Here is a 22,194-nt window from a genome sequence, read left to right on the forward strand (position 1 = left end):
ATTTTTCAGCAGAAGCGAAAACTGTCTTACTGCAGACTGAAGAGCAAAATAAGGACACAGTCTCGGCAGATGGTGCTAATTACACATGCAGCCAACAGATGGCGAGCATGCCAGCCTCCTCCTAGTGAAAACTGCTTGATTGAATGTCAAGATGCGAACTATCTCGAATAACAACTGTTTGGGTCTTCTGATGGGACAGGGAATTTTTCATAGCATTTGGGGTATTTGTATACCTCCTCAGGAGGGTCGATTGCCACTTTCCCTCTAATCTTCCATTACACAATAATACTAGTTACAGTGGGGATGCATTCAAAGCCATCACGTGAACTTCATCAATTCATTTATTCCACATACGAAGTCTCATAAAGTATGAGTAACCATGTCTCACTTTTCCAGATGAGAAATCGCAACCGTTCCTCAATCCATTTGTTTATTTCATTAATATTTATTGAGGACCTGCCATGACCCTACCCATAGTAAGTAGCAGAATCAAGATTCAAACTCAAGAAACTCAGCTCCAAACCTCATCCTCTTCCAGTATGTCAAATACCTGAGTTGTTATTACTTTCTTGAACAAGCCCCACCCCTGCAAAAAAAATACGGTTGCATTTTATCTGAATTATTATCAAAGCTGTATGACAGTATGACAAGTTATTTCACCTGTTTGATCTAGTTTTCTCCCTCGTGGAGTCCCTGAAGTTCGTTTCTACCTCTTAGTCTATAACATTTTATAGCAATAAATAAGCAATAAGTATAAGTATATAAGCAATAAATAAGGGAAGCTCATGGCATAAATTACTGCTGTTAGATATATTTGACATAGCTGAAGCCCTCAGGATTTTTGATATTACATATAATATCAGAAACACATTTTTAAAATGTTTTAAAACATCTTTATTGAGATACAGTTCATATACTATAAAATTCACTAATTTAAAATGTACAATTCAATGACTTTAGTATATTCATAGAATTCTGCAACTATCACCACAATCTAAGTTTAGAAAATTTTATCACTGAAAAAGAAAGCCTATATCCATTAGAAGTTGCTCCTCAACCCTTCCCCTTCCCCAAGAAACCGCTAATATACTTCCCATCTCTATGGATTTGCCCATTCTAGATTTTTAAAATATAAATGAAATCATACAACATGTAGTCTTTTGACTTCCTTCATCGAGCATAATGTTTTAGAAGTTCATCTATGTTGTAACATGTATCAGTACTTTATTCCTTTTTACTGACAAATAACATTCCATAGTATAGACATACTTGTTTATTCTTTCATCATGTTGTTTATTCTTTCATCAGTTGATGGACATTTGGGTGGTTTTTACCTTTTATGAATACTGCTGTTATGAAAATTCATGTACAAGTTTTTGTATGGATGTATATTTGCATTCCTCTTTGAGTGTATACCAAGGAGTGGAATTATTATACCATGTGGTAATCCTGCATACACATTTTTTTTTAACTAATTTTTTTTTTTTTTTTTTTTGGCTATGTTGGGTCTTCATTGCTGCGCGCGGGCTTTCTCTAGTTGCTGCGAGTGGGGCTACTCTTCGTTGCAGTGCGCAGGCTTCTCATTGCAGTGGCTTTTCTTGTTGCAGCATGAGGGCTCTAGGGCAAATGGGCTCAGTAGTTGTGGCTCACAGGCTCTAGAGCACAGGCTCAGTAGTTGTGGTGCACGGGCTTAGTTGCTCCATGGCATGTGAGATCTTCCTAGACCAGGGATCAAACCCGTGTCCCCTGCATTGGCAGGTGGATTCTTAACCACTGCGCCACCAGGGAAGTCCCTACACACATTTTTTAAATGAGGGGGATACTAACTGAGGCCAGGGAAAACCTTACGTTATAACGAAGGCACACGACTCATGGACGGTGTAGGGAAAAGATGCTCCACCGTTAAGGCAAAGTTCTCACCACAGCCTACAAGACCCTGTGTGATCTGGGCACCCCTCCACCGCCACCACCACCACCACTGGGACAGTAGTGCCCCTTTGTGCTCGTCCCACCTCTGAGCCTTTGCACTTGCTGTTCCCTCTGTCAGTGACACTCTTGCCCAGGTATTCATATGGTGTGTTCCCTCACTTTCTTCGAGCCTCTGTTCTCATCACCTATCCACAAAGGCCTTCTGGGGTCTGTCTGAAAAATAGTAGCCCCGTCCCCCATCTCTCACTCACCCTACTTCATTTTTCTTTGTAGCACCTGTCATCACCTGACATCATATACTTTTGTTTATTTCTTTTCTATCTCCTACCACTGGAATGTAAGTTTACATGAGAATAGCAGCTTTTTTTGACATTATATTCCCCAAAACCTACATCAATAAATGTATTAAAAATGAATCCATGCCTGACATACACTATGGGCTCAATAATAAGTAAATGAATAAAAGCAAGATAGATGTCCTTTTCTAAACTCACAGTCACTGAAGCAAATGGGATGCATATCTCTGAAGCAATAAATGGAATGTTCCTATTGAATTTCAGATGCTCAGTCTTTTTATTGAATTTTTTTTCCAGTGAATTGAATTGATCCCCAATATATATAGTGGTAGCTATGAAAAAAGATGTCTTAGACAGCCGACATCTAGCTTCACAGGGAAAGTCATCAGCATAAGCCATAAGGTAGTTCCCCAGGGAGCTCTACTGCTGAAGCCAATGCACAATAAAATGAGGGCAAGTTAGTTTTATGTTTTCTAATTTCATGCCTTACAGAAGCATCCTGTGGCCTAAGTTTTTTAGTAATATCATTGAAATAGCCAAAGATCTAACATTAACTAGGTGGCCACAGTTGTCGAAGTACATCCTGGGTCATATTTTGTGTTTTTACAATGCCTGGAACATCTGCAATTCATGTCTTCCATCAGTGTTTGAATTCATGCAGAGAAGTCTATCCTATCTGTTTAAAAGTGTTTTCCAAAAACAAAATAGGGAGAATGGTAATTTTGTTCAATGAAGTAGTTATTTTTAGACCTGGAAGAAGCCTTAAAATCATCCAGACCAGTATGTGTTGTGTTGTGCTGTTTTTGGCCAGCTGGACCTTTCCCCAAAAGAAATCTTAAGAGGAGATCCAGTGGGAAGTGAGTGGAGGTGGAGCCCCGCCAGTGACATGGGGTGATGAACCAGAAACCAGCCACCCCATCCTGCAGTCCTGCAGTTTCCTTGGGAGTCCCCAGGGGGACCACAACGGACTCTTCATAGCAAAGTTAAAAAACACAGATTTAATCCAGGCTTGTTGTCTCACAAATAAGGAAAGGAGGCTCAGCCAGTGCTCAGTTGAGTTTTAGGTCTCCTACAGTCAGATACAGACATTGTCTCACTGACTCCTCCCACCCCCTATAAAGCAGCATTTATTAGGTCACATCCATTTTTACAGGTAAGCGAGCATTGCTTCCTCAAAGAGCTTTTTCTGACACCCCAGACTAACTTAAGTCTCCTGTGTGTCCATTCAATACCATGCCCTTCTCTTCTTGAAATTATCATCACGATTTTAATAGTGTTTTCAGTGCATGTCTACCCTCTTAGTTATAAGCCCTATGGCAGCAGGGACAGTGCCTCTCACCTTCCCAATTACGTCCCCAGAACCTGGAACTCAGCCTGTAAACAGAACAATTGTAAACACTTTGAGGGGAAGGATCGTGTTGTATTTGTCTTTTTTATCCCTAGTGCCTGGTCCTCTGCACAGTTCAGAGTAGCAGCTCAATAATTGTCTTTGAGTCGAATTGAATTGTGGAAATAAAACTACCTAGAAGTTGGGAAAATCCTTTCTGGGCCTCATTCAGGCTGTTCTAGGGTTGGGTGGTCTTGGGCAATTGTCCTACCTAGTTTGTCCTTAATTTTATCATTCGTAAAATAAAACAGTTGTTTTCTGGGGTCTTAGAAAACCCTTCCATCTGGAAAATTTCATGATGCTATTTTCCTCTGCTTGGAAATATCCGATGAAGGTGTGAGGCAGGGACTTGAATTAATAAGATGACTGTATATATAAAAGAATGTTAATCAAGAGTTAATGGTTAAGAGAGGACTTTAGGGGTCACACCACATGCCATGAAATCTTCATTCTACCATTTCCTAACTAGGGGACTGGAGGTGAGGTACTTAACTTCCCCACACCCCAGTTTCTGCATCCAGAACAAAGGCAAGGATTGAATGAGATCACATAACTAAAATATTTAGCGTGGTGCTGGGTATCTAATAAGATCTCAACAAATGTTCATTGGCGTTATCACCAAAATTATTCAAAGGGGAATGATTTCCATTTAAACATATGTGAAAATAGCTTGTTGACATTTTCCATAAACTCACTGATGTTCCTTCTTATGTTTTAGGAGACAAACCCACAAAGGGAAACAAGGTAAGAAAAAGCATTAAAATGCATTTGTTACCCACCCTTTGTTTTAGAAGCATAGGAATATGGACAATGTGAAAGCTTATGTGGCACTTGAAATATATATCCTAGAAGTTTGGTTGGGATTTGTCATTTCTACTTGTGAACCAAAAAATCACTAACCATTTAACTCTGCTCAAAGAACCAGGACTTTAATTTCTGATTCTCTTTCCTTTTGCAGACTCCTTTACCACCTCCTCGGTAAGACACTGAAAATAGAATTTTGTTTTGCTATATACTTAAATGATTAGTTCTATAATTTGAGAAAGAGAAACACAAACATCTGACACTGAAAACTAATGAGTTGGTCAATGAACAAGATTAAATAAGCCCCATTCATCCATTTAATCATTCATTCATTCACAGTCATGTATTCAATATACCTCCACTTATCGATCTTTAATGAATGTCTTGCTTCCCTGTTTCCTGTTTCTTTCCCTTTGTTTAGTACAGAAATCTCTCCTTCCTTTTAGTACAGAAATCTGCCAGAGAGTCCTGGCACTGGGAAATGCCTTCAAGGGACCTACAGTATATAAGTATATAATCATATAACTGTATATATATTTAAATATATAATACATATACAAATGCAAATATTATTATACTTATATATATGGAGGCAAAAGCAACAGACTTGGGCTTCCTTGGTGGCGCAGTGGTTGAGAATCTGCCTACCAATGCGGGGGACACGGGTTTGAGCCCGGGTCTGGGAAGATCCCACATGCCGCGGCGCGACTAGGCCCGTGAGCCACAATTACTGAGCCTGCGCGACTGGAGCCTGTGCTCCGCAACAAGAGAGGCCGCGATAGTGAGAGGCCTGCGTACCGCGATGAAGAGTGGTCCCCACTTGCCGCAACTAGAGAAAGCCCTCGCACAGAAACGAAGACCCAACACAGACATAAATAAATAAAATTTTAAAAAAAAATTAAAAAATTAAAAAAAAAAAAAAAAAAACAACAGACTTGATTTCTTAGGCTCTGAGTCAGTCACTCTGTTGTTCTGCTTGGGCCTGTGAGGACCTCCATCACAGCACTTATTTCCCTGGCTGGTCATCTTCTCACTACTTCTCTCTCTGCCCTCCCAGAGGGAAGCATCTTGAGTCAAGGACTGTGTCTTTTTCCTTTCTGCATCTCCAGCATCTACCAACAGTGCCCGATACACTTTGTGAATGAGTGAGGGCATGGGTGAATAAATGGGTGTGAGTGAGGCATCCATTGACTTTGGATCATTGTCCTATTTCTTTGGGGAGATTCAAAAGCTCACGTCTTCTAGTCTGGGGCAAAGGAAAAGCTGTAATCATATTTTTACTCCAGGCCTCCCGAAACTTCAACAGATGGCAGATTGATAAAGCTATGACACCCTATAGAAAATTACATAACACTCTAAAAGATAGAACCAGACCAAAGGGCAAGTTGCAGGGAGAGAGATTTAGGCTGGTGAGAAGAATGAGTATTCTGACATTCGAAGCTCCCTGTAGAGAGCCGCTGCACCCCCCCCCCAAACTGATGTTTCCAGCCCAAAGCTGGGGGCACAGCGGGCAGGGCTGTGTGAATTCCAGGTCTCAGGAGCCATCTGTGCAGCAAACCTTCTCAGGTCCCCACTGTGACTCTTCACACAGGCCGCCCATCACTCTTCCAAAGAAGTACCAGCCCCTGCCCCCTGAGCCGGCGAACAGCAGGCCACTCTTCCCGCAGAGGTACACCTTTCCTGAAGTCCAGGGAGGGTCCAGGTGAGAGGCTTGCTGTTGCTGGTGGTGAGATGACCAGGGGACGGGTGGGCAGGGGGAAGGCGGCAGCAATAACCAATCCAGTCACCCCTCTAAATGGGCTCCCCAACGTGGTGGGGAGAGCCATTCCATACCTTGAGGGAAAGCATCTCAGAAGCCTGCAGTTTGACTCCTTCATGAAAACTACACCTTCTTTGTAATAAAATCAGTTACTGGAAGAACGGCTCACTTACGATGTGAATTAGTTATTAAAGAAAATGTTATCATTGCCGGAACTGAAAGGGGGTTCAGACTGTTTGAGGACCAATATCGGCCCCCAGCTTCCCATCTCCCAGGCTGGAGAAGTATAACCGCGCACGTGAAAACCCATTTGTCAATAACATGATTGCCTTTTTTGACAAATAAGTATGAAAAATCCAACCCTCTGGTATTAAGTGCTGATGCCAGAGCCCCGCTCCCAAATGTATGGGGCACCGGGCAGCCAAGCAGCCAGCTCTGATCACAAAATGTCACAAACACGAAAGGACCTCTTTTTTTTTTTTCCCCGAGAGAGTTTAGATTTCCAAAATTACCTTATTTTAGAAGTCAGAACAGAGACTGGCATTTCCCTCGTGTTGCTGCACAGAGCGAGTGATGCTTTCTGACTGCAAGCTTGGATCAGCCGGTGAGGTGCAGGGCACTATTTCGTCAGTGAGCATTGCTCGTGCATACAGAAATTCCAAATATCAGGCACATTTTGCACTTCTGTGGAAAACCCTTTCATTGCTGGTTCTGACGGCGGAACGTAAAAGAGCCGAAAATGCCATTTCCCCCTTAGTTTTCTGGCAAATGCCTCTTCCCTTTCTGTCCTTTACAAGCCCACACAAACATACATCTTCCATGCAGAAACCACTCCTGATCTTCCTCGTGCAATTTCCTCTCTCCTCTGTCCCCAGCTCGTCTCGAAACGTAGATTCTCCTTCTTATAAACTGGCAGAGGAAGGGCAGTGGTTCTTAACTGGGGGGAGGGGGGGAAATGTCTTTGCTCCCAGGGGAGTTCGTAGTGTCTGGAGACATTTTGTTGTGACAGCTTGGTGCTGGGGATGCATCTAGTGGGTAGAGGCCAGGAATGCTGCCAAACATCCTGCAGTGTGCGGAACTCCCCCAGAACGGAGAGTAATAGACCCAAAAGGTCAGTGGGGTAGAGGTTGAGAAACTCTGCCTCAGGGCAAATGACTGCTTCTCTAAGCCCAAGGCTTTTCTCAGCAGTAGAGTGAGGTTAAGAATAATGCCTACTGCCTACCTCCTGGGCTAATGTGAGAATTAAATAAGATGATTTCTATCAAGTGCTTATCAGTACCTGCCTAGCACATATTTATTACCAACATGTGTTACAGTTACTACCTTGAGCCATTTTCTATTGGTGCCTTTGCCACCGCATATAATATATTTGGAAAGAAGTCTGTCCCTTTGACCCCAAAAGGAGGGGCTAACTCATTGCAGTATGCATATGTCCTAGAACCGCGGCGGGGCAGTTTCCAGAGGGTCTGAGCCAGACCAAGAGTCACCAGATTTGCTCTCTTTTGATTTCTGTTTTCAAAGAATGAGAGTCTTGGAAACAACAACAGTAATAGAACGTCATCAGAATTGGAAATGGGAAATGCATTGTCCCTAAAACTCCTGACCAAGTCGTCTAATATGACAAGAACTGGCCCAAACTCAGAGAAGGAGATAGAAAATAGGATGAATAAATATCAAAGATGATGAGGTGGTTTAGCGTGGAGAAGAGAGGATTTTTATTTTCTTTCTGTTTCTTTACATTGGAAAGAATAGGATGTGGGAACCCAGCAGGACGGGGTTTGGGTCCCTGTTGAGCCACTTCTGGCTGTAAAATTTCAGGAAGCTCTTAAACAGTTCTGAGTCCTGCTTTCCTTATTGGTAAAAAGAAAATAACCATCCCCATGAGATAGAATTGTGGTGAGGAGGTATGAGATTTTTCTAAAGTACTAGGATAATATCCGTCACGGCATAGGAAAGAAGAAAGAAAAACACTTAAACAGCATCTGCCATCTGTACCCGACAGAATTAGGCACCCATAACCCTATTTTGTCTTGAAATAGAAGCTATAGATTCTAGGGCAATGTTTCTCGTCCTGGCTTTACATTAAAATAATTAGGTAAACTTTTTAAAAAGTACTGTTCTCCAGGATCTGTCTTAATTCAGAGCATTACTATAGGGCATTACTATTTTTCAAAGCTCCCCAGATGAATCTGATGTACAGCCAGGGCTAGGAACTCGGAGGGACCCAGATTCTAGGGATATTTCTGCCACTCAAGCTTCGAAGGTGCTCAGGCCTTACCTGTCTGTGTCCAAGCTTCTAATGTCTAAAATAATACTCTCCTGATCTCCAGATGGGCCCCTCTGCTCTCTGAATCACACCAGCCTATTATCAGCCACGTCAGTGGTGTTGGAATCTTTAGACTTTCGTGTTTTGTAACTTTGCGGTGTCTCTAGTTGTAGTTTACAGTGTTTAATCATTCTTAGATGTGATGAGAGCTGTGCTGGGTCTCTTCACCAGAGGATAGTTACATTTCATCTCATTGAATCCTTTCTGCAGCCCAATAAAGTATGATTTTCTAAGGCTTGGAAAGGCCAAAGTGCCCAGCCCAGTAGAGGCATATAATAAGAACCTGGTAAAAATCACTTCCCTACCCACTGGGCACAAAATGTCATTAAGATTCAGAGAAGTTAGGTGACTTGGTCAAAGTTATAGGGTTGGTATATGACTGTTGAGAGGGCAAAAAGATGCAAAGTCCAGTGCAAGACACTGGGAATGCCACGAGGACTAAGAGAACTTTGCTTTATTCTATTTTATTTTATTTTTTAATTTTTATTGGCATATAATTGATTTACAATGTTGTGTTGGTTTCTGCTGTACAGCAAAGTGAATCAGTTATACATATACCTATATCCACTCTTTTTTTAGATTCTTTTCCCATATAGATCATTACAGAGTATTGAGTAATGTTCCCTGTGCTATACAATAGGTCCTTATTAGTTATATATTTTATATACAGTAGTGTATATATGTCAATCCTAAGCTCCTAATTTATCCCTCTTCCCCCTTTTCCCCCTGGTAACCATAAGATTGTTTTCTACATCTGTGACTCTGTTTTTGTTCTGTAAATAAGTTCATTTGTACCATGTTTTTTAGATTCCACATATAAGCAATATCATATGATATTTGTCTTTCTCTGTCTGACTTACTTCACTCAGTATGACCATCTCTAGACCCATCCATGTTTCTTCCAATGGCATTAATTCATTCTTTTTAATGGCTGAGTGATATTCCATTGTATATATGTACCACATCGTCTCTATCCATTCCTCTGTCAATGGACATTTAGGTTGCTTCCATGTCCTGGCTATTGTAAATAGTGCTGCAATGAACATTGGGGTGCATGTATCTTTTCAAATTACGATTTTCTCTGGGAATATGCCCAGGAGTGGGATTGCTGGGTCATATGGTAGCTCTATTTTTAGTGTTTATAAGGAAACTCCTTACTGTTCTACATAGTAGCTGTACCAATTCACATTCCCACCAACAGTGTAGAAGGGTTCCCTTTTCTCCACACCCTCTACAGCATTTATTGTTTGTACATATTTTCATGATGCCATTCTGACTGGTGTGAGGTGATACCTCATTGTAGTTTTGATTTGCATTTCTCTACTAATTAGAGATATTGAGCATCTTTGCATGTGCCTTTTGGCCATGTGTATGTCTTCTTTGGAGAAATGTCTGTTTAGATCTTCCACCCATTTTTTTGATTGGGTTGTTTGTTTTTTTTGTTATTGAGCTGCATGAGTTGTTTGTATATGTTGGGGATTAATCCACCTGCTAGAGTAATGAAAATAGAAACAAAAATTTTTAAAATGGGATCTAATTAAACTTAAAAGCTTTTGCACAACAAAGGAAACCATAAACAAAACAAAAAGACAACCCACAGAATGGGAGAAAATATTTGCAAATGAAGAAACCGAGAGCTTTGCTTTAAGAGAGGTTTCAATTCATTTTTAGTTGGGTCCATCTAGGTAGTCAGATGGCCATTACTAATGACCACATGTGAATGACCATGTGAGGCTGCTGTAAGGTTCACTTTCCATGAAAACAGAAGGAAGATTGGAGATCTGAGCTTCTTTGGCCAGCGCAGGAAGAATAGTGCCCGCTGCCTTCCTAACAGCTGCTGCCTAGGCCCCTGCGATGAATTGCCCTCCCTGGGAGGCTGTGATTTACGTCCAGGGATCAACTGCATCAGTGTAGACAGCTGCAGCCTTACAATTGGCCGTGCTCACCGTGGGTGACAGTGGTGGTCCCCACTATTGTGTTTCAGCCCCCATTGGTCTCTGCCAGCTCTGCCCTTCTCTATTTTATAGCTAAGTCTTGGCTTCACAAAACAATTGCTGAATTGAAGCACTTCAGTTAAGGAAAACACCATTTAGAACATTCATTGACAACTTGAAACTAGGAGAGAACATTGACGTTTGGGGAATGTTGGTTAGATATTCTCAACCACTTATGGGTCATTATTATGATGTACTTTATATATTTTGCTCAGGTTTTTTTTTTTTATTATTTAAATAGATGTATTTAAAAGGGAAACATATCATCACCATAAATAACCACAACATAATTTCAGAGCAAAACTTTCAGCTTGGGGAAGGTTTTCTCTGTTACAAGGGAAGAAAAGTAAAGTTAGAGTGATGTTTAGGATATACTAACCGCCACATGGAAACTCTCTCCTTGACATAATTAGAAAGAAGAAAAAAAAAAGTTTCCAACTATGTATCCATTGTAATTTGAATACCATGGTCCATGCACCAAATAAAACTCACCCTGAGAAATCATGAGAGTAATCATCATTTGCTGTAGGTCTAGCTACACATGGCCCACTTTAGAGTCCTCAGCGCTGTGCAAAAAGCAATGCTAGAATCCTTAATTTTCGGATGAGGACACAGAACTGCAGACTGGTCATCGAGCCATGAAATTTCCTTTAAACTTCAGCAAATTCAGTGGCCCGAGGTGCGGGGTTCAGCCAAAATTTAAATAAAGTGTGTGATATTTTACCAACAAAACACTCATTTGCCTAACTATGGTTTTACCTTTTCAATTAGTAATGCTGACACTGCATCAGTTCAAGCAACTTTAGTGGCAAAAATGCATATTTTGATGATTTGGGTGGTGGAAAAAATCCTTATACATATCAAGAAACCATAAAAAGAGAGAAAGTATGGATTACAAAGAAGATATACAAATTCACATTCATGAAGGGAAACTATTGATTTTAAAGTGTAAACTTTATTATCATGATAGTTTTGCAAGATGTTGCCTTTGTGGGAAACTGGGTTAAGGGCACATGGGATGTCTCTGTATTATTTCCTACCACTGCATGAGACCTACAATTATGTCAGAATAAAAAGTTTAAGTTAAAAGAGGGTGTGACTGTTAAAAGTGTTCTGCAGATGTAAGGTATTATTTTTTCCAAATAGCTTTCACATATATTATTTCATGAGAACATTAATCCATCCTCTTCATTTCTGTCTGCATTTACCCATTTTACAGGTGGGAAAATGAAGCTTCAGAGAGGAAATTTCACTTATTGAGTGAGATGGCACTCAGAGATGACAGAGCCAGGACTCAAATCCAATTCATTTGAAACTAAGCCAAAAACTAAGAGAGGCTCAGGAAGGGCTATTTTTAGAGTGAAAGGCATTATGCTCAAACGCACATTGAGCACCTACTTTGCGCAGGAAAGGATGTGGAAAACTTATTCTATGTAATCAATGACCGTGTTTTATTTACTGGCCATCTCCAGCAGCCGATCATGGCGAGACTTATGAGTGGAAAGGAGCTCTCAGAGAAGAAGGGTGGGGCTGGGGAAGGAGGCCAGAGTCCACCCTGCTCTGCCATTCCGTCACTTTGTGCAGGTCTCCCTGTCTTCATAAATTTTATTGAAGAGACCCCCCCAAAAGCCCGAGGCCTCCGTTTTACACGTGAGGGGAGCAACCAGCTCGTGGGGGTCTTGTCACCACAGGCGTTTCAATGCTCAAGGACGGTTGTTGTGCACAGAATGGACTTCTTAAAATTACTTGGGTTCTCACCTAAAAATCCAACTTCTTAAAGTTACGAATTCCAAAGGCTAACTTTCCTGAAGCCTCAAATTTCCGTCTATAAAGTATATTGCTTGATTCACAAGTGGAGTGCTTTTATCTAAACAGAGAGACAATCACTCTGCTTGTTACATTACGTAGGTTAAGACATAAGACATTTAGGAACTCAGTTAAATCTCCTTAAACATTTGAAATACCTTTATTCACTAAATGCAATTGATTTTTTAAGTACTCTAATGCTGACAGGGCAGGTTTAAACCCTAACAAGCAAAACTTTAACATTTCATTTTTATAAATCTAATAAAGTTAATATATAAATATAGCAAAATTCAAGTTCTCTTAAACAGTTTGAACGGTTTGCAAATAGAGTTGAACATAGCTTGACTCTTATTAACTTAAAATCACAAGTCTAAAATCAATCACCCCTTTTAAATTGAAACCACATGGTCAATCTATCAGTATTCCTAAGATGCCAGAATTTCTTAAACATTAAAAACACTGAGATTAGCCTCAATTTAACCCCAAAAGAATTAATATTATGAATGTCTGTTCTACTTTATTACTTCTAATTGTTCCTCTTTATCTTCCACTTGCCCCATTAAAAGGAGGAGGCAGGGTGAAGATGTGTTATCTCAGATGGACTGATGAAACAGGTTAAAGAACGTGTGACCTCACTACACTTGCTTCTTGCTTGGAGATCTGAGACCAGGGTATAGCATCTGAGTGCTGTGTGCTGCTGGGATCATCTTACCTGTTACAGACAGACCTTTATAACTCTAGATCAACAGCCTTCAGCTAGGATTGGTGTCACAGCCTTAATCTCCTGGCATCTCTTCAGTTCCAGTCTTTTCACAGACCGACCTAGATAGACGGATGTGCACGTCACCCAGCCAACTCCCTTCATAACCTCCTCATCTGGCTTTGCCCACATTCTAACAATAGTGCCCACTGGACGCCCAACATTTTCCTTTCTATCTCTAGCAATCGTCACAATAACCCTCTAAGATGAATATCCCTGTGCCACTTTGTAGACGAGAAAAATGAGGTTTAGTGAGGCTAATTGACTCAATTGTCAACATAAATGAAGGGCTTGGAGTTTCTTCTGAGACCCCTCCAATGGTCTGATGTCCACTTTATCAAATGCCATGTTGAATTCTTTCCCTATCATGCAGTTTCGTGTTTTTCCTGTCTCAGATCTCCTTTAATTATCAGCATCCTTTCTCTCATGCATGCCTTCCTGGGGTCCAGCTGTACCACAACTTCACATTTAAAACCCTTTATACTCCCTCAAAGCAAAAAATGAAGAGCTTTAAAATGAAGGTAAAAATAGCGGGTCCTTCTGTGCTAATGAAACTTGACATGGAAAACCAAATGTCAGGAGAAATGATGATGTTATTTAAATTCTCCTAAAGTGAGAAGCAAGTTTATTCATGTCCTTTCTGACACCACCTTTTATATTGGCTCATAACTTCTTCTTTTGCTTCGAAAATTATGAGAAAAATAAACTGGCTTTAATTTTATAGAACAGTGTTAAATATCACACTGGACTATGGGCTATTAATTTGGCAATGAAAATGTAATCAAAGAGTTTTTAAGGACTCAGAATGATTTTATCTTGATCATTATTGAACTATATTTTATGTAACACCATATTTCTTTTCCTTACAGACAGATAAGCTTAAAGAACTTAAGTGAGGTAAGTAGCCATTGTGTCCTAGGAAACAAAGAAGGGAATTTTTGTGCAAAGTGTCTGTGATTGGCAAGATACTTAATTATCATAATAGAAATGCTCAATATGTATTAACATCCCTATTTTAAAGGTGATAAAACTAAAGCAAAACCACGTAAGCTCAAGATTTTAAATCAAATTCCTATTTTGCCACCATATTCTGTGTTTATCGGTGCAGTGACGAGAAGAGCATGCCCATGACCCATGGAGGGCATCAGGTTTCTACCAAGGGCTTCCAGCCTCCAGCATTTCAGAAATAAATGTTGGAAGTTGTGTAATACTTTGCTATTTGTTCTTCACAAGAGAGACAGGACTGCAAAGTAGAAGGAATATGAGATACAGAGTTGCACAGGCCTGAGTTAGATTCCCACTCTGCCACCAACTACTTTGTGAACTTGGGCAAATCCTCCTGCCCCCAACCAACCACCCCATTCTGTTCTGTTTTCCCAATCAAAAAATAGAGGCGGGCATCCTCAACTTGGCAAAGCTGTTGTGACAAAGCCAGTCAGTCAGAGTCAGCACGTAAATGACCAGGTGAGCAGTAGAGGCCCAATAAATGGCATGAAAGTCAGGTAAGATGGAACTATCTTAGAGCCCTCTTAGATGTTTACTTTCTTAAGCCCCCAGAGAAGTTCCTTAAGCAGATGGTAGGTCCTCACTTCACTCCCACTGGCCTCCTAAGGGATTTGGTTCTTATCTTAGTATTTGACCTTTGCTCTTACATCATCTAGAACGTAAAGGTTGATCTCTTTCTTTCTCTCCTTCTTTCTTTTGGTGTTGAGAACTCAGACTCTGTGTACCAGTGCCAAATTGAATCTCGGAGACAGTGTTTTGGGTAAAGTAGAAAAGAATAGCTTTATTGCTTTGCCAGGCAAAGGGGGACACAGTGGGCTCCTGCCCTTGAAAACTGTGTGTTCCAACCCGGGAGGATTTGATGAGGAGTTTTTTGGGGTTTTTTTTTGTTTTTTTGGTTTTTTTAATTTATTTTATTTATTTATGGCTGTGTTGGGTCTTCGTTTCTGTGCGAGGGCTTTCTTCTAGTTGTGGCAAGAGGGGGCCACTCTTCATCGCAGTGCGCGGGCCTCTCACTATCGCGGCCTCTCTTGTTGCGGAGCACAGGCTCCAGACGCGCAGGCTCAGTAATTGTGGCTCACGGGCCCAGTTGCTCCGCGGCATGTAGGGTCTTCCCAGACCAGGGCTCGAACCCGTGTCCCCTGCATTGGCAGGCAGACTCTGAACCACTGCGCCACCAGGGAAGCCCCAGATGAGGAGCTTTTATAGCAATAGTTCAAGGGCAGGGTTGCTGATGAGGATCAGGGTATGGGCAGGGCCTGAGTTCCTTTAACCCGGCCTCAGGTGGTCTCCTGATATGTTTCTGTGGTTTTCGAGGTTATCAAGCTGTGACCTTCTCTCTGGAATGAAGAATGCTTCATCAAGTAGTTAACATCTTCCATTTGTTGGGGATTTTAGCTCTGCAGAAGAGCTCAAAGATATTGCTATGCGTATCCCTTGAGGTGGAACCAGGACCCTGCCCCAAGGCTGCACTATTGTTTCTTGGCTGCTCCTCCCTTGTCTCGGTATCCCCTCCCTTCCCTGATTAGCAACTGTTTGAATCTGCCCTTTGGGACTCAGAGAAGGTCATGGAGTCTGGAGTCTGTTCCCTACAAACAAGGAACAGGGGACACAGAAAGGCTTCTGTGCCCAGGAGCCCCACAGGCTCCTGCTCGGTTTTACTTTCTCCCTTTTTTCTTTCTTCCTTTCTTCCTCTCTTTCTTTCGTTCTTTCTCTCTCTCTTCCTTCCTTTCTTCTTTCCTTCCTTCCTCCCTTCCTTCCTCCTTCCCTCTTTTTTTCTTTCTTTCCTTCCCTCTTCTTTTCTTTCTTTCTTTCTTTCTTTCTTTCTTTCTTTCTTTCTTTCTCTCTTTCTTTCTTTCCCTCTCTCTCTCTCTCTCTCTCTCTCTCTTTCTGGTGTTATGAGAATGTTAAAATTGAGTCACATTTCTAGCTTGTCTGTCAAACAAGATATTTATGACCTCTAATCCACAAGACCATCATGTCAAAGAGGATAACACGTGACTGCTAAATGAGAGGTGCTGTTCAAGACTTCACTCAGCTTACCCTCTTCTGGGAGTTGCTGGACTTCCCAAGTGCCACCAGGAAGGAGGAAGTTGGGGTGGTCCTCTGCTGCTGGGGGAACCCACACATCTAGAGGAACTCCACCTCTTTCTTCCTGTGGGTTGGTTTATGTGTCCCGAGTAGACGGCTACTCAAGATGACCTATATCCATAACTTACTGGTCAGTCTAAAAGGACAATAGCCCCACCAATCACAAACAAGCAAGAAGGAAATGGGGAGGTCAGTCTTAAACAGCAGGGATCATACAGGACTCTTTGTTTTTCTTGCAACTTTGGTTGGCCTTCTGCTAGAAGTGGATATTATCTAAAGAACAACAAGGCCTAGTGGAAAAACACGTTCTTCCTCCTTATCTTTTGCCAAGACACTTCCTCATTGTTTGTTTGGGCTGAGAGTCAAGGTCATTTCTCTATTTCAAAAGCCCATCTCATAGGGCACATACCATGCTTGTGTGAGTGTTAAGTGCTTGCTCAAATTATATCTTGGGGACCAGAATTCATTCCAGCAGAAATAATGTGCCACCTGCCCCAATTCAAATTCACATAGCGCTTTATAGTTTTCAAAAAGTAGAAATTTATTGTCTCCTTTAATTCTCAAAAAAAAAAAAAAACAAAAGAAAGAAAGAAAGAAAACCCTAAGAGAAAAAGAAGCTTCAGAGAGGTGACAAGAATTGCCAGGATTCCCACAGCTGGCAGATGGAGCCACCCTAGAAAGCCCAGAGTCCCGATCTAATCCCCATGCCCATGACTTTGCCCTAGAAAATACAGAGGCACCCCTGAGGTGAAATAGTGGGGAAAAAAGGAAGTAAGGAAGGGAGGAAAGGATGAGAGGGAGGGAAGGTGGGAAATAATAAAGAAGGCATTACTATTTAACTTGAATATGCTAATTTTCTAACCAAAAAAAAAAGTTAAAGTAGGGAAACTAGAGAGATTTCACTCCATTTTTCTAATTGCATTTGATTTTAAATCCAGAGCCCTCAAGCAAAAAATTGGCTGGGTCTCAATTGAATAAAAAAAAGTGCTCCCCCAGACAGATGGCTTCCAGGCTATTTTTACAACAAGGCTTTCTCCCCTCCTTTGACAAGCCTGAGAACCACAGCCACAAATGATTGAGCACTTTGAACTGTCAGGTTCAAAGTCCTGAGGAAGACTCAGTGGGGAAACTTTCAAACCACCCATAAAAATGGATTCATTCATTACACTTTTTACATAGCCTATAGTTTTGCTTTTATTTACTGTCCATGATGAAATGTATGTCCTCTTTCCAGAAAACTAGGGGATGCCAAGTTCTTTGAAACAAAAGGGCTTGTCTGTTGGTTAGCCTTAGACAAGATGTACAGTGCCTCTCAAGCTATTTATTGATAAATGATTCTTGTCTATGAGGCCAATGTGAGTCAGGAGATCTGGGCTCCAGGGTCAGCTCAGCCACAAGATAACTCTGAGAATCTGAGCAAATGGCACCACCTCTTTGGACCTCATCTGCAAACCACTGGCTTTAACTTTTCATGGACCTCGACCCTCAGACCCTCAGTCTCAGACTTGATGAAAGGTATAATAAACCTTTCTCACCCCAGAAAAAAAAAATGCACATATTTATAGAGGAAAAAAATTTAGCTTTTAATTTCAGAAGGTTCATGGACCCCACTAGGCCATCCAAGGACCTCTTGCATCCCCCAAGTTAGGAAGCTTTAGTCCAAATGATTGATACCTATGGACTTTCTCAGCTGATGCAATGCATGAAATGGACTTCAGAAAATTATTTGCAGTTAAGTAAATACTTCAGCAAATACTATACTTCTTGCAAGGCATTTTGATTCTTCAAGAATATAATAGGACTCGAATACAAGTCCCATAAGCACATAGACTTTCATAATGAAGAATGATCAAGAATTCTACTGCTATTAAGGAAAAAAAGAGAATGAAAATGTTTGAGAAGAGAAATGGCTACATTTAACAAGAATACTGTGAATATTTTCATGTTAATTTTTAAAAATAAAAATTCCAAAACAGGTATAAAGAAAATTAACCATGGCTTTCATCACTTAAACACAACCTCTATTAATATAATATTTTATCATATCTCTTCAAATCCTTTTTCCTACAAACACACACATACCTGCTTCTAAATATGTCATAAGCCCAGTTTTGGTTTTTTTTTAATTTATTTATTTATTTATTTTTGGCTGTGTTGGGTCTTCGTTTCTGTGCGAGGACTTTCTCCAGTTGCGGCAAGCGGGGGCCACTCTTCATTGCGGTGCACGGGCCTCTCACTATCGCGGCCTCTCTTGTTGCGGAGCACAGGCTCCAGACGTGCAGGCTCAGTAGTTGTGGCTCACGGGCCCAGTTGCTCCGCAGCATGCAGGATCTTCCCGGACCAGGGCTCGAACCCGTGTCCCCTTCAGGCAGATTCTCAACCACTGCGCCACCAGGGAAGCCCAGCCCAGTTTTTAATCCTGAACATTTTATGTAACTTTGAGATATACTTACAGTGTAATCTTATTCCATACTCTACGTAAACACTTGCAATGCATTTCTAACATTCCAATAGTGAGTATAGCACCAAAAATTACTTAATAGTTCTCACTTAGAGGCTTATGTAGATTGTTTCCAGTGTTTCAATATTATAAGTAATGATGTACTGCACATCTTTGTACATGGAACTTGATCCAGATTTCAGGTTGTTGTCTAAGAAGAAGAAACTCATCAATGGAATTTTGGGGATAAGAATAAGAGTATTTCTAAGGCTCTTAATGGCTATGGTTAAATTGGTTTCCAAGAGTCAAAGCAATCTATAGTCCCATCAGCAGACTGTATATTTGCCTGTTACATCACACAAAGAGTATAAAATTTTTATTTTTGCTTAGTCTTTTGGAGGATTATTCGTAGATTTTTAAAAATCTGTCCTAACAAAAATGTTGCCCAAACTCTATTAACCAACTGCTCTAAAAACACACATAGTATAATGTAAAATTCTCTCCCACTAAGAGTAACTCAATGTTTGTTTTTTTTTTAATTCAATACAGGTCCTTGGAACAGAGAAAGGTGAACTATTTATATTTGTTTTCTTATCCTAATATCATTAGGTTAAGTCCTATTTCCAGGTTAATAGCATTAGTCATTTTTTTAAAGGATTACTTGTTTCAGGGCCTGGGATGTATGGACACGTATGTGGGTGCATGATGACGTGATCCAGATGGATGCAGGACCTCAGAGTCTATTCAGGAGTCCTGTGGTCTGAACAGGGTGATTTAAATTGGGGGTGGGGTAGAGGTCTTTCTTCAGCTACAGGCTACTGACAAGGAGGCACACTGTCACCCCCTGCCACTTGGGAAAGACATTGCTGGCCTGCTGCTCCAGAGAAGCTCTTGGTCTCTCCATCTTTGATGTCACCTATGCATACACACATAAGCCCTCATGCATGCACGCATACACACGTGTGCACACTGCGGATGTCACTGTTGTGGAAGCATGCAATCCAACACTTGCTAGATGGCAGGATGCTAGTCTGGTGATACCTTCATGCCCACCTTTGGGATACTGTTCACCATTCACTTAGAATGATGAGTTATGTCCAGAGCCGAAGGACCTGAGCTGTGGCCCAAAGAGTTAACACAGGCAGCCTACTTTGACAAAGCAACATTGGGCTAAGATTTCAGAGGCTCACCACCAGCTCACTGTGTGTTTTGGCCAAGTTGCACTGACTCTGTGAGTCTCAAGTCTGCTCTTTTTACATTGAGGAAGTTAGACTGGAGCGGCACCTAACCTAGGTTTGTGGATTCCCAAGGGTTTCTGATGGAGGAGTGAGGGTCTCTTGGCAATTCTAAATAATTTTAAAATCTAAAGGAAACTGTGCCCTTTTCCGCAATAAAGCTCAGCATCCTACTGAAATGTTGAGGAGTTGTTGCCTCAGGCTTCAGTGATTATCAACCCAGCAATGTGACATTGATCAGCTGACAGAGGTGGCTGTTGACGACCTGAAATGGTTTTATGGGATGTATGACCAGCGGACCAGTCACTGACTCCAATCACTTTTCAAGTAATGACAGCCCTTCAGTCAAAGGTGTCGAGTTTGTGATCAACCTTGGACACAGCACAGAGTAACAGCCAAAATTAAGACATGTCAGTGTTTATGCTTCCTTAACTTTACTACTTACCACTGCAACTGGAAGAGTGTTTTACGGGATTCCCTATCATAGTATTATTATGCGCCCTTGGTAATTCTCGATGGCTACTTAAAATCTATCCAGGATGAAAAGGAAATAAAAAGTGGTGACACCAATGACATATATAATTACTGAATAAGTCCAGTTCTTGTGGTTGTCAAAACTTTTCAAAACTTGAAGATCAAAGGGGAACAACTGAGAAAACGCACGTCTGGTGGGAACCAGGTGGAAATCGCTGGTCTATAATAGAATCCTGGGAGCTCTCCTGCCCTATCACAGGAGAGGCAGAATTCAGGTGTGCCTGGGCCAGCATCAGGCATCCCCCTACCCTACATTGCTCAGAATAGTTCTTAAGTTTAACATTTTTGTTTATGTTTCTATGTAAGTTTTCATTTGAATGGAGAATTCAACCTCGGTCCACTTCCACTTCAAGCCCTTCCAATACCAAATACCTTCCAATGACATATTCTATATTTTGGCAAGTTCAAGGATGAGTTCCAGATTTAATATTTTTTATAATATTATTGAATATTCAACATTCAAAGCAATTTTTATAGCCTCAGGGAGAAGCCAGTCCCAGGAGCCAGGGTTACTGCAGAACACGTGGGTTACAGTTTCCACTAACCACGAACAGCTTACTCTTAATAATTAGAGATTACTTGGATGAAATTATAGCAGTTCCGGTAGACATCTAATGGTCCCCAATCATTTTCCTTTTGCAACCTGCCCAAATTCTGTGACGCCTTTACACAGTTCCTCATCACCAGATGAAGCCTGAATTATCTCACCTGTCACAAAACCAAAGTCCTCAAGAGATTCCTCTTGCCATTGCCAGGTAAGGAGCCAGGAGTCCCTTGCTGGGTCCCCGCTTGGGGGTCAGGCATGTGTTGTCTGGGGTGATGACTCACAGAGGCTTCCTGAGAAAGAGAAACTCTGGCCTTTCATAATGAGGCCCAGTGATGAGGGCCCAGGGAAACCTGTGAATCACAGTTGTTGTTGAAGTTAATAACATTGTTCTTCCTGCACTTTATAAGTGATTGATTGCGTGTTAGAGACGATATTTGAAAACATGGTTATTAAGTAGGGAGGATTAACTGGAATGGAGGCTAGTCAACCTGGGAAGAAAAGTTGGCTTTTCTAACTAGTCTCAGTGGATGACACAGAGAAGCTGATGATTACTTTGGAACAGCACTTTATAAATGGCCAGGGGTTGAAAATGCCATTATCTGATTAAATACTTGCCTGATCAGGTTATTGTGACAAATGTCATCCCAACAGAAGAGTCAAGGAAACTCGTAAGGCTCGGGCTGCTGATTCATTAGCCAAGGTCACGTACGTTAGTGGTAGCTTCCTTAACATACAGTCTCCAAAATTAGTGCCATCAGGCCCTCCTGACCGCAGTCTGACCAATGGCTCCAGCTCAGTTCATGTCACTCTCCACCGCCTCCCAACACAGGACATTTGCATGTGCTATTCCTCTGCCTATAACACCACACCCCCATATTTCCCTCTCTCCACCCTCTCCCTACTTGGAAAACTCCTCTTTATCCATCAGACCCCAGCTTAAAGCCACCCTGAATACAAGAGGTAGTTCTGACCCATTCCCCAGAGGGAATAAATGAGGCCCAGAGAGACTGAGTCCCTTGCCATTGAAATCAAGTCCAACTCCACTCTTCAGTAGCCCATCACGCTAACACTGACTTGATTTTAAAAATGCAGCCCATAAATCTTGACTTTCCTTGGTGCCTGCCCACAGTTAAGGTGCTCTTTTATTATTTAATTATACCCTGTTTGTGATGGAATAGAGTATTGTTTAGGAGGGAGCCCTTGGAACCATACTGCCTGGCTTCCTCACTTACAAACCATGTGGTCTTGGGCAGTGTCACTCACCTTCCATGTGAAGCTGAGAGC

The 22,194-nt window shown here is 41.4% G+C and overlaps 1 protein-coding gene across 1 annotated transcript in view; it reads left to right on the forward strand.

Annotated features, from left to right (window-relative positions):
- Positions 1–22,194, forward strand: part of CLNK (cytokine dependent hematopoietic cell linker) — a gene marked incomplete at its 5' end in the record, with an annotated part of 99,163 nt that overhangs the window by 45,126 nt on the left and 31,843 nt on the right. The window contains 5 exons of the mRNA XM_036852257.1: positions 4,571–4,590; positions 6,008–6,118; positions 13,931–13,958; positions 19,144–19,162; positions 21,037–21,118. Coding sequence (XP_036708152.1) covers positions 4,571–4,590; positions 6,008–6,118; positions 13,931–13,958; positions 19,144–19,162; positions 21,037–21,118 — 260 coding nt within the window. The remainder of the gene's footprint in view (positions 1–4,570; positions 4,591–6,007; positions 6,119–13,930; positions 13,959–19,143; positions 19,163–21,036; positions 21,119–22,194) is intronic.

The sequence above is a fragment of the Balaenoptera musculus genome, chromosome 5 (assembly GCF_009873245.2).
Source record: "Balaenoptera musculus isolate JJ_BM4_2016_0621 chromosome 5, mBalMus1.pri.v3, whole genome shotgun sequence".
Lineage (NCBI taxonomy): Eukaryota > Metazoa > Chordata > Mammalia > Artiodactyla > Balaenopteridae > Balaenoptera > Balaenoptera musculus.